The 12,599-nt window shown below is 33.9% G+C and overlaps 1 protein-coding gene across 16 annotated transcripts in view; it reads left to right on the top strand.

Moving 5' to 3' along the window:
- CAMK2D (calcium/calmodulin dependent protein kinase II delta) overlaps nt 1–12,599 on the top strand; it is a 335,351-nt gene that overhangs the window by 161,295 nt on the left and 161,457 nt on the right. For all 16 annotated transcript variants that reach the window (XM_047718293.1, XM_047718289.1, XM_047718280.1 and 13 more), the window contains exon 4: nt 9,303–9,357. In XM_047718293.1, coding sequence (XP_047574249.1) covers nt 9,303–9,357 — 55 coding nt within the window. The remainder of the gene's footprint in view (nt 1–9,302; nt 9,358–12,599) is intronic.

Here is a 12,599-nt window from a genome sequence, read left to right as displayed (position 1 = left end):
ATTCAACCTTGTATTGATAATAACTGTATTGTTTATTTTGTGTACTGTTTATTTGCTGTAATCATCCAGAAATGTAGAAATGTAAAAAAGTTAGAAAAAACCTTATAGGATCCTCTTAAAGGATTATGCAATACAGTGCTTATCAAGCATTTTTCGTGTGATTTACAGTTTAAAAAAATTAAGGTTTTATATCATGACCCAGCATATAACATATATGTATAAAAGTCAAGCAAAAGTTTCACAAAGTTATGATTACTTTAGATAGGAAATATTTTTTGTTTCAAATGCTGCCTTGATCTTCACTTTGAAAAAAAAAATCCTTATCTTGTCTGTCCTTTGGCATGATGCAGTCTCCTTCCTGTGTGATGTCCTTAGTTTATCATAAATCACAAAGCCTTGTTTAATCTTAAAAAGTAGCTAAGTACTGTACTGCTTTAAGACATTTAATGTGTTTGTGTCTTGCTGTTAAATATGGACCCAACTGAGTGTGGTGTGAAATTATTGATGGGGCTTCTCTTTTTGACCCAGACTGTGGAATGCAGAGTGGTTGAACCTGCATTGGATTCCACAATCAGAAAGATAATAATGCTGTTCAGGTTCTTAGAGCTGAGAAATTACTAATGGCCATTCTTTTATCCTCTTAACCAGACAGTCTTATACATTTAATACATAGTAGGTAGGTGTGTACATTTTGAATAAATTTAACATAAAGATAGTATTAGCCCAGGGCACCTGGGTGGCTCAATGGGTTAAGCGTCTACCTTCAGCTCAGGTCATGGTCTCAGGGTCCTAGGATTGAGCCCTGCATCAGCCTCTCTGTTCAGCAGGGAGCCTACTTGTGATCTCTCTCTGTCAAATAAATAAATAAAATATTTTTTTAAAAAAAGTTGATATTAGTGCAATGCTCTGTTAAGTCCTTATAATTACAGTACATATGAAAGTGGACCATCTTAAGATTTCTGTAATATACAAGTCATATAATAACAATAGTTTTTCCTTTAAATATTCCTAATATTTAAGAATATCCATGAGTGATCACTGATTAGCTTTATATAAGTATTAGAAAGTGGAATAACTAAAAGATGAGGCAAGGAAAAAGAAAATGAAAAATCTGGAACCACTTACTGAAATACATAAATAATTTTGATGCAGAATTGTAAAAGGAAAGATTTTTTTAAATGAAGGAAACTTGAAATAAATACTAGCTTTTCCAAGAAGTGAAATCATTTTTCCAAAAAAAAAACACAAAACAAATTTTAACAAGTAAAATGGATTCATGCAATTAAAATATGCAACAAGATAATCTCAAATTATTTTTAAAGGAAACAATATTTCTAGATACTACTAGGCTTAGTGATAAACCTCTAATTTAATTTCTCCTCACATATACGGTTTTATTAAAAATGAGCAGGAAAGTGTATTAAATGAGTGATCCATTAATTTTTTTTATTAATCATCTCTAAATTCTATATTTAGCTCTTTATGACTTATTTCTTTCAAGCAAAAGGATTGCTTGCTCTTTCATGTTATTCATGGTGTTACATGATTGCTATAGCAGGTAGACATATAATTAGCAACCACTGGTCATGTTTTTTCACGTTCTGTCATCTTCCCAGGTTGAAATTTTTCTGAATAATATATATTTTGACAAGTCAGAATCCTCTTTGAATAATCTGTGTTTATGACTAGCTCTGGCCTATTAGAAGACATCATTATTTGTTCTAGTCAGCCCTGAATGTTACTAATCTGATTTTATAGATAGTGAAGCTAATCTAAACTTTCTTATTTTTAATCTGGAACCAGCAAATGGGGTGAGAATTTGGGAATAAGGATGGAGATTATGGTCAGCATAATTGGTGTGCTTTGATTTTTAGCACTGACGTTAGGATCCGATGACTTTTTTGTACTTTTAAAATAGTCTTAAAATTAATGTGATTGACATTCCCCACTGAGTTTTCATGTAATAATTATATTTGCTTTTCAAAAATGAGTTACTAATTACTTTTTCTTAAGTATAAGCACTGAATTGCTTTTAAATATAGTTTAATTTTTTTTAAGATTTTATTTATTTGACAGAGACATAGTGAGAGAGGGAAGACAAGCAGAGGGAGTGGGAGAGGGAGAAGGAGGCTTGCTTCCCTCATGAGAGGGGAGCCCGATGTGGGGCTCAATCCCAGGACCCTAGGATCATGACCTGAGCCAAAGGCAGATGCTTAATGACTGAGCCACTCAGATGCACCTAAATACAGTTTAATTTTTAAAACATTTTCTTGTTATGACGGAAAAGTATTTGAAATTTTATTAAAATAATTTTTGTAGCTCTGATGTTAAAGTTATTTTAATATTTGAATACTGAATAATAAAGTTTATTTGGCATTTATTAATGAGAACATATTGGTAAGTATTTGTCAAAAATACATATCCTTCGTGCAACTCTAGGAATTTGAGTTCAGGTGTTTAAGATTAGGACAGATCATGGTTTTTGTGCTGGTTTAGTTTATTTATTTGCCTTAGCCAAGTCAAATTTCCACATTTTATGCCTAAATTTTAAAAGTATCATATTAAGACAAACAGAATCAAAGAATAAATGCTACAAAACTATGACTTTGATAATAATAACAAAGTAATATTTATATATCTATATCTGACTGTGTTTTTACTCAAAATGTGAACAATGTACATGAATCCATATTTCAAAGAAGTTGAGTGTGTATATTTTTCAACTATGCAAATCTAAATATATTTTAAATGGTATTGCTTTATTAACTATTACTTATGTTATAAGAAGTAGAAATTTAGAAAACATGCACATGCAGGTTTGCCTTCAGTGTTTTAGAAATGTTAGTTTGGTTTTGAATTTGGTTTTCAGTGTTTTTATGTCTGTTTGAAAACTTTCCTCTCTAGAAATGATCAGCTTTGTCACAAAAGACCCAGTAGCAATGGCCGGGATCAAATTTCTCTCTAGAATAGTGCCATTTGAATGTTACAATGTTTGAGACGTGTGTGTGCTTTTTTTTTTTTAATTTAACAAATGAAATCATTGTTGGCATCCCTCTTTTAAGAAGGCTATGGTACATTGCATGGCCATACTTGGCTAGTGCTTACTCTAGCTCTGAAATATAATTAACTACTGATGGGAATAGAAAAAGCATCTGACTTAAAGATGCCATTTTTTCCATCCCAATATGTGAATCAAATCCAAATCCAACTACCTTAATCCTTGTAACATAATAAAGCTCAAAATGCAAAATGCAAAATCTACCTCGTTTATAACCAGGACTATTGCTCATAGCTGACAAATAATGATTATGGGAATGCAATATAATCTTTTCTGTATGAATTATTTTATTAGCAGTTAGATAACATTGGCAGTATTGCCTTGCCATTTAGTTTTAGAGGTTTCTAATAACTGATATTTTGAGGTATAACTCATTCTTTTTCTGCTAAAAAAGTTCCTTGTGATAGGAAAAGAATTCTTTGAGGATAATGGGTCAGTCACAAATTTCAGATTATTTTTCTTATTCATTTATCTATTGTTGGTTAACAACTCCCACTCCAAACTTAGTGGCTTAAAACAATATCAGTTTACTACTTCTAATTGCTCTGCGGACTGACTGGATTCATTTGGATAGTCGTTCTACTCCACATGATGTAACTGAGGTGATAATTGCATTTCCCTTCAGCAGTGAGCTCTGCTAGCAGTGGAATGTCAACATGGCCCTCATCCTCCAGGGTTTCTCTCCATGTGGCCTCTTGTCTAAGTCTATCCCAAACTTCTTTTTAGCATAGCATGTGGTTTCTAAAAGGACAGCTCCAATGTATAAGAGTTTATAAAGGCTCTGTTTGCATCACACATGCTGATCACGCAAAGCAACTCACATGGCCAAACCCAGAGTCAGTGTGGGAGAGGACTACGTGAGGACTACGTAAGGACATTAATATTAATAGACATTGATAGACATGGTCTATTGGAACCACCAATGTAATAGGCTGCCACATCTCCATAATAAATTCTAGTAGAGAACAGCAGGTAGTGAGTATAGTTGAAAGGAAGAATGAGAAGTAGTATAATTTGAACCAAATGATATGTTGTATAAATAATTTCACAAAATTATACTTACCACCCTTGATTGTATTTAGAGGATGTTGTTAGGAAATAAACAGGGAGGGAAGTATGTGCGATTGAAACAAGTGACTTTGTATGCTATTAGTCTTTTTTTGAAAGATAATAAATCTTCGTAAAAGAATATGTTCACTTTCTTTTGGTAGAAATGTTCTCAATATGTGTCATCAAAATAGATAAGATGTACCTAATAAGCAATTTTAACGTGCTTCTATTTAGAATTTAATTCTCCTCGTCTTTCTCTTTTCTCCCTTACATACCCATCTCCACTTCCTAACACCCGCACACACACATACCTCTGTCTCTTGCCATGTTATCATAGTATCCATGTCATTGGAATGTTAATTTTGGAAACAAATAGTTAAATTTATGGTATATTACACATTGTGCAAGTTTTCCAGATTCTTTAACTAATTAGGATTTTTAAAGATTTTTTTTTTTTTTTTTATTTGACAGATAGAGATCACAAGTAGGCAGAGAGGCAGGCAGAGAGAGAGGGGGAAGCAGGCTCCCTGCTGAGCAGAAAGCCCGATGTAGGGCTCGAACCCAGGACCTGGGATCATGACCTGAGCCGAAGGCAGCGGCTCAACCCACTGAGCCACCCAGGCGCCCCTTTTTTTAAAGATTTTTTTTTTTATTTATTTATTTGACACTAATTAGGATTTTTGGTGCATTAAATGTCCTATCACGTAAAATAGCTGAGTCATTGGATATTCTAACATTCCTAATTTGAAGAGGAGCTTAACCGTTTTCTAGGGATTTAGGGACTGCATAGAAAGACAAATGTGGCTGGTATTGGCTCTGTATCTTAGACATCATCTAGCTGTCTCTATATCCCCCAAACTACAGCATCACATTTTAAACTTTCTGAACTCAAAATATTTTTCTTTTTGTGTAAGTGCTTTTTTTCCCCTTAACACTGCTTTTCATTCTCTAGTCTAATATTAACTATTTCTTCCTCTTTAATTCTTTTTTAAATATTATTTTATCCTGACAAACTAATTTGTACTCTATGTCTTGGGGTGAGGAGAAGTAGTTCATTGACAGATGTACTTAGGGAGTCTATATAGTATTCTGAGCAAGAACCAGGTCTTTGGAATCCTCCAACTCTGGTTTACAGTCCTAGCCTGGCCAATTGCTAGCTGTTAAACCTTGGAAGTTTCTTTCACCTCTTCAGGTCTATGCATATTCATTTGCAAAACATGATGGGAAAAGGTCTTATATATTAACTAAAATAACTCTTGAAAAACTTATTTGCATTGTGTTTACATAGTAAAGACTAGTTATTATATCTTTTAACCCCCTAAATGAAAAGGTATTTTAAAATAAATAGAAGCTTCTTTTGCACTTAAATAAAATTAATTTCTCAGATAATTACAATGTCCTGTTTAGTCCTGTTTGGCCCCTTTTTGGGACCAGTACTTAACTAGAAACTGCAGTGAAATCATACAGGAATGTAGGACCAGAAGAGAAAGCAGTGATCCCATGATAATTTGAATGCAAATGACCAAATGAATAACATATGAGGGGGAGAAAGAAAAATAATTAGGCCATGGGTCAACTGAATTTTGGAAACATTTTAGCCTCAGGAACACCTTTTCTCCCCTTATAAGTCTAATACTTAATGCCCTAGAATTTTAAATTTTATCCTGGATAAGAACTGTTACATGGTTGCCATTTATGAAAACTCATTTATTCATAAACTTTATTTTACCTTTAAGCAAACTTCTGAAAAGAATGACTACCAGGATATATCATAACCTGTGTTCTCAAATGCTTTTCTCATTATCTTCTTTATTGTTTCTGTCTGAAAACCTCTTAATGATGACTGTGATTAAGTTAATTGTGTCTACCCATACATATGTACAGTTTATGGCAATACAAAGAGCAGTCATAGCAAGAACATAGTGCAGTATGTTTCAACATGGAGCAGCCACAGTCCTCTCAAGGCTGGCCATGTCTGCAATCTTGGGGTAACATCTCTGGTGAACAGAATATCTTGTATTTCCTTCGGCATGGAAATGAATTGACAGTTACTTATAGAGAGAAACTAATGTGAGTTTTTGTGAAAGTAAACACAGATTCAACTCATGGCAAACTGTTAAAAAAAGACAAACCATGAGAGACTATGGACTCTGAGAAACAAACTGAGGGTTTTGGAGGGAAGCGGAGTGGGAGGTTGGGTGAGCCTGGTGGTGGGTATTATGGGAGGCACTTATTGGATGGAGCACTGGATGTGGTGCATAAACAATGAATCTTGGAACACTAAAAAAATTTAATTTAATTTAATTTTTAAAAAAAGAGGGAAAGGATGGAAGATGGATACTTTTTATTGACTGAAATGGCCTGAAGATAAAAAGGTAATATCTGTGGTGTGTAAGACATTGTCTTCAGACTACATAAACATATCATCAATTCTGAAAATGATAGAGTTCAAAGTCTCTAGAGGAAACCAACCCATCCTTAGAGTAGTTGTAAAAGTGGAACATCCATGCAAAGATGAAATTATATAGTTTGGTTAATAAATGAAAAATTGTGATGATCGCATTTAGTTTTGTTTTCCAGTTCTTTAAGAGTGGAAAGAGGTAGAGAGATCGTAAGGAAGGAAGGAATAAAGGAAGGAAGGAAATGTGTACATATTTATCCCCAGTAAAGATGATGTTAGTTTTTTCTGCTGTATCAACAAACTCACTCACTTATAATTGATCTCACCCGGTCAAATGGCTGGTTAGAAATAGTGGAGGTTGTTTTGGAATTGTGTGATGCAAAAGTAGTGAACTTGGGCCAAACAGTTTATCCTTAAGTAATTATTATGTGTTTGCTGGCTAAATACTTTTGTGAAACTAGTCTTCACCAAAACCAATATACATTGATCATTAGGCTTGCATCCGAGCAACTCTTAACTTTTTAAAAAAATAATGTACTTCTAAATGATGATGTGCAATTATTAATAAGAAAGTGATAATCATACTAAGAAGATTTTATTCCAAATAGAACCAGAAAGTAATATTTTCTCCAGTTGTACCTGAAATTTCCCCTTCTGTTTAGCTCTACAACCCTTTGATCTGAAAACCTGAGATCCCCATCTCCACTTCAGGTTTTTATTTTGAGACAGTGGAAGAAAGAAAGAATCATTTACTCCTGCTCACATTGTGACTTTACCTCTCATTTTAACTTCGATAGGATGGAAATCATCTTTCTTTCATTGAATAACTGTCTGACTTAAGTAGACATACCATTCATTGGGCTTATTTAAACACAAGTTGTGTTACAGCTGCTCAGTGAGATAGGTATCTGTGAGACTATGTCATTCAAGAAAGCCACTGAATTACCTGTTATCACCTGACTTTCCTTACTGTGCTGAATGACTATGAACAGAATGCATCACTGAGATAACTTTCGGTTTTCTTTGGCAGTGTAAGTTTAAACAAAGGTAGTGGGCATCTTTGATATTGGCAAACTGAAGAATACCCTTCACACAATTAAAGTTATGGAAGAATTGTTTGATATTAATTGTTTTATTTTAGGTGTATATAGGTATATTGAGCTTTGGTGGCGGTGGTGGGGGGACTTGGAAGAATGCCTAGCACATAGTATAGTAAGTGCTCAAAGCAATTATATGAAAGACCATCTACCATTTGTCAGGTCTCTGGGAGGGATTAAAAAACCTGTGAAATACGATAACTGAATGGTAGTAATGATGAGAAAGAAATTCTGTATAATGGAACAAAAAGTCTTTCGTTCTTTACCTTAGAAAGGTTTCTAAAGAGAGATTCAAAAAAAATTTTAATAGCGGCCCAAGGATGGTGTCTGAAGGGGATGGAACTAGATTGTAAAGAATGGACATTAAGTCTGTGACCTTGAGAATTTCATGGATACTGCAGACTCCTTCTGTAGATCATTAGAGTTTGTGTGACAATCTAAATGTTCTTCGGAATCCACATTTTCTATGGGGTGGTCGTCATTGCATGGGGAACATGCTAAGGACCAGTGGTAGTAGAAATCATTATCCTTTTGTGGTGACTTTTCAAAAGCAGTTGTGTCCTGCAGGTTTGTTGCTTTTTCTGCCCTCTGTTGCTCCCAGTGAAGGCCAAGCCACTTCAGGTGATTTAGATAAATAGGAAGCATTAACCATCTATGGGGATGCATTGGGGGATGCAGGGGACTTGTGCAAAAATAAATAGCAGGAAAAACAGTATGTAAGTTATATATGTGTAGTTTACTTTAGAATTACAGGAGATAATGAGTGTTTTCCATTCAGAAGAGCAAAATATTTGTTTTGGATAGCTATCAGTGAAAGTCTAGCTCATTGGAAAAATTGAAGTGGTATTAATTTGAGGAACTAGTAGATTTTTTTATTAGAAGTTCTACTTATGTATTTTTGGCTGACTTGGTAAATGGATTTTGGTGACTTGAGTTTAGAAGTAGCATAATAAAAACTCTGTTGACAGGTCGGCCAGGGAATGCTATGTAGAAACTCTCTCCACCTCCACCAAAAAAAGGTGGGGGCAGGGAGAGCAGAAGTCCTAGAACCTGGTAACTTCGAATAGATATATTTAGTATTATAACAGTCATTAATATTTATTTATACCAGCAACATGTGGATTATTTTACTTTTGTTGTCTCATTTAACCTTCTCAACCATTTTGTAAAGTATAGGTACTGTTGTCATTATAAGTTAATTAATTTGATTAAGCTCACACAAGGGCACCTGGGTGGCTCAGTCAGTTGGGCATCTGGCTCTTGATTTCGCCTCAGGTCATGATTTCAGGGTTGTGGGATGAAACCCCACACTGGGCTCTGCATTGAGTGTGGAGTCTGCTTAATTAAGATTCTTTCTCTCTCCCTTTCCTTCTGACTCTGCGCTGACTGTGGAGTCTGCTTAATTAAGATTCTTTCTCTCTCCCTCTCCTGCTTGCCCTCTCTCCTCTCTCTCTCTTAACAAAAAAAAAAAAAAAAGATTAACTCTACACAGTAATAATAATCAGAACCAGAATCTAAACCTTGGGTTTGTCTGAACCCAAGCCTTGTTATAAAGGATACTAGTTATCAGGGCATAGAAAATAGATGTTGCCAGCACTTTTAGTTAGGAGACAGAAGCCCAGTAGAAGTATGGTTTAATGTTCATCATTGGCATATGTATAATATAAACTTTTTTCTCCCCCCGCCTTTTTTTTAGTGCGACTTCATGACAGCATATCAGAAGAGGGCTTCCATTATTTGGTGTTTGATTTGTAAGTACAACATACTTTGTGTTCATTTATTTTTGCTATTTGAAGACCATTTTGAATTAAATGATTTTTTTTTCTAATTTGCAGTCTAAATTAATGACCCTAGATTTTATTTAGATGTTTTTCAAATAGTATTAACTCTAATTCTTTTTGAAAAAATGTGACTGTTCAGGAGTGTTTATTTAAAACTTACATTAATCTTCATAACTGAAACAGGAGTCGGTTTGAATTGTTCACTGTGATACCATAAGCAGTTCTCAGTTTTATCTCTGGGCATACAAATGGCTGATATGAGCTAATTTTCCATTGAATTTTTTGGACTTTTTATGATTTATTATCTTATATAAAAAGAACCATAGCTAACATCATACTAAGTAGCGAAAAACGAGGGAATTTTTCTCTTAAGATCAGAAACAAGGATGTTCACTTCACCAGTTTTATTCAACATAGTCTGAAAGTCCTCACCACAGTAATCAGATAAGAAAAAGAAATAAAAGGCATCCATATTGGTAAGGAAGAAGTAAAACTTTCACTATTTGTAGATGACATGATACCATACATAGAAAACCCTAAAGACTCTACCAAAAAACTATTAGAAGTAATAGTCAAGTTGCAGAATACAAAATTAATATGCAAAAATTGGTAGCATTTCTATACACTAATAACAAAGTAGCAGAAAAGGGAAATTAAGAAAACAGTTCCATTTACAAATGCGCCAAAAAGAATAAAATGCCTAGTAATAAACTTAATCAGGATGGTGACCTGTACTCTGAAAACTATAAAATACTGATGAAAGAAATTGAAAACAACACAAATAGGAAGATATTCCATGCTCTTGAATTGGAAGAGTTAATATTGTTTAAATGTCACTACTACCCAAAGCTATCCATACTTTCAGTGCAATCCCTATCAAAATACCAGCAGCATTTTTCACAGAACTATAACAAATAATACTAAAATTTGTATGGAACCACACATACAAAAATAACAAAACAAAACAAAAAACTGAACAGCCAAAAGAGTCTTGAGAAAGAAGAACAAAGGTGGAGATATCACAGTCCCAAATTCCAAGACATGCTACAAAACTGTAGTAATCTAAACAGTATGGTCCTGGCACAAAAAGACACATACATCAGTGAAACAGAGAGCCCAGAAATAAACCCATATTTATGTAGTCAATTAATCTATGGCAAAAGAGGCAAGAATATACAATGGGAAAAAAGCCAGTCTCTTCAATAAGTGGTGCTGAGAAAATTGGACAGCTACATGCAAAAGAATGAAACTGGACCACTTCCTAACACATACATAAAAATAAACTCAACATGGATTAAAGCCCAGTAACTTTGATATCAGTCATAGCAACGTTTTTCTAGATATGTCTCTAAGGCAAGGGAAGCAAAGGCAAAAATAAACTATTAGGCTACATCAAAATAAAAAGCTTTTGCACAGCAAAGGAAACCATTAGCAAAAGTAAAAAATGATGCTTACTGAATGGGAAAAGGTATTTTCAAATGGCATATCCAATAATGGGTTAATATCCAAAATATATAAAGAGCTTTTACAATTCAACCCCAGAAAACCCAATCCAATTAAAAAATGGATAGAGGATCTGAATAGACATTTTTCCAAAGAAGACATCCACATAGTCAAGGGTCACATGTAAAGATGCTCAGTAGCACTCATCATCGGAAACACAAATTAAAACTGCAGTGACATACCACCTCACCTTTCAGAATGGCTAAAACCAAATACACAAGAAATATTAAACGTTTATGAGGATGTAGAGAAAAAAGAACCCATGTGTACTGTTGGTGGGAATGTAAAAATTGGTGCAGCCATTCTGGAAAACAGTATGGAGGTTCCTCCAAAAATTAAAAATAAAAGTAACATAAGATCTAATAATTCCACTCTTGGGTATTTATGCAAAGAATGTGACAGCCCTAATTTGAAAAAAAAAATAAGCTCACCTGTGTTTATTGCAGCATTATTTACAGTAGCCAAGATATGGAAGAAACTTAAGTGTCCATCAGTAGATAAATAGATAAATAAGATGTGTTTATATATGTACACACACACACAAAATAGAACATTACACTGCAACAAAGAAAGGATGAGGTCTTGAGAAAGACGAATACCATGTGATTTTATTTGCATGTGTAATGTAAAAAACAAAAGTGAATAAACAAACAAAAAGCAGATTCAGAGAACAAATTGATGGTTGCCATAGGGTGGGGGGTGTGTGGAAAGGAAGGGTAAAATGTATGAAGGAGAGTGGAAGATACAGGATTCCAGTTATAGAATGAATAAATCACAGAAATAAAAGACGTAGGGGAATATTTTCAGTGATATTGTAATAGCGTTGTATGGTAACATCGTAGGTAAACTTATGAGCATAGCATAATGTATGGAGATGTTGAATCACTATGTTGTATACTTGATACTAATGCAACATTGGGTGTCAAATAAAAAATATTGAAAGTGAACTATAATTTAAATAATGGAAAAAGACTAAAAGTAGGGTCCTTGAAGTTGGTTAATTCAGGGGTTCAACAACAGTATCAGATGTCCATCTTTTAATTACTTGGCTTTGTTCTCAAATTGGTATGGTTCAAGGTATTATATATGACATGCTAAATGTCCAGTGAAAGAGATTGTCTCTTGTTCTTTATAAGAGTGAAAAATTTACCCAGTAAATGTTTCATTTCCTCTCACTGGCTAGGATTAGGTCATATATCATTTGACATAGTAATTTCACTTCTAGAAATGTAATCCATGGAAATCATATCCTAAATTTAGATAAAACTTTATACCAAAAGATGTTCATTGCATCAGCTTTTATAATGGGAAAAAAAGAAAAGAAAAAAAGGCAACTTAAGGATCCAATAATAGAGAAATAGTTGCATAATTATGGTAAATTCATATGCTGGACTACTGTCCAGCATTACATGAAAATGGGAAATAGATAAGAAAAAGATATTTTTTGTAGTATGACTCTAAAGGAAGGTTAGTGTTAGATCTGGTTGATTCAGCCCTTCAATGATGTAGTTAAGAAATCAAGTTTTTTTTGTCTTTTTGTTTGTGCTCTGTAGTATGTGAGTTTATTCTCAGGTTGGCTGCCACATTTTCAGATATTAGTGACTTTCACAGTGAGAAAAATGGATAGTATTAATGCCATTGCATATGTTTTTATCCTTTCTCAGCAGTCCCTCAGGAGATAATCTGTTAGTGAATCCCTGCTATTTATT

This window comes from Lutra lutra, chromosome 2, assembly GCF_902655055.1.
Source record: "Lutra lutra chromosome 2, mLutLut1.2, whole genome shotgun sequence".
In the NCBI taxonomy this organism is placed as follows: domain Eukaryota; kingdom Metazoa; phylum Chordata; class Mammalia; order Carnivora; family Mustelidae; genus Lutra; species Lutra lutra.
The sequence above is the reverse complement of the archived record's forward strand: the minus strand, read 5'-3'. Positions and strand labels throughout refer to the sequence as shown.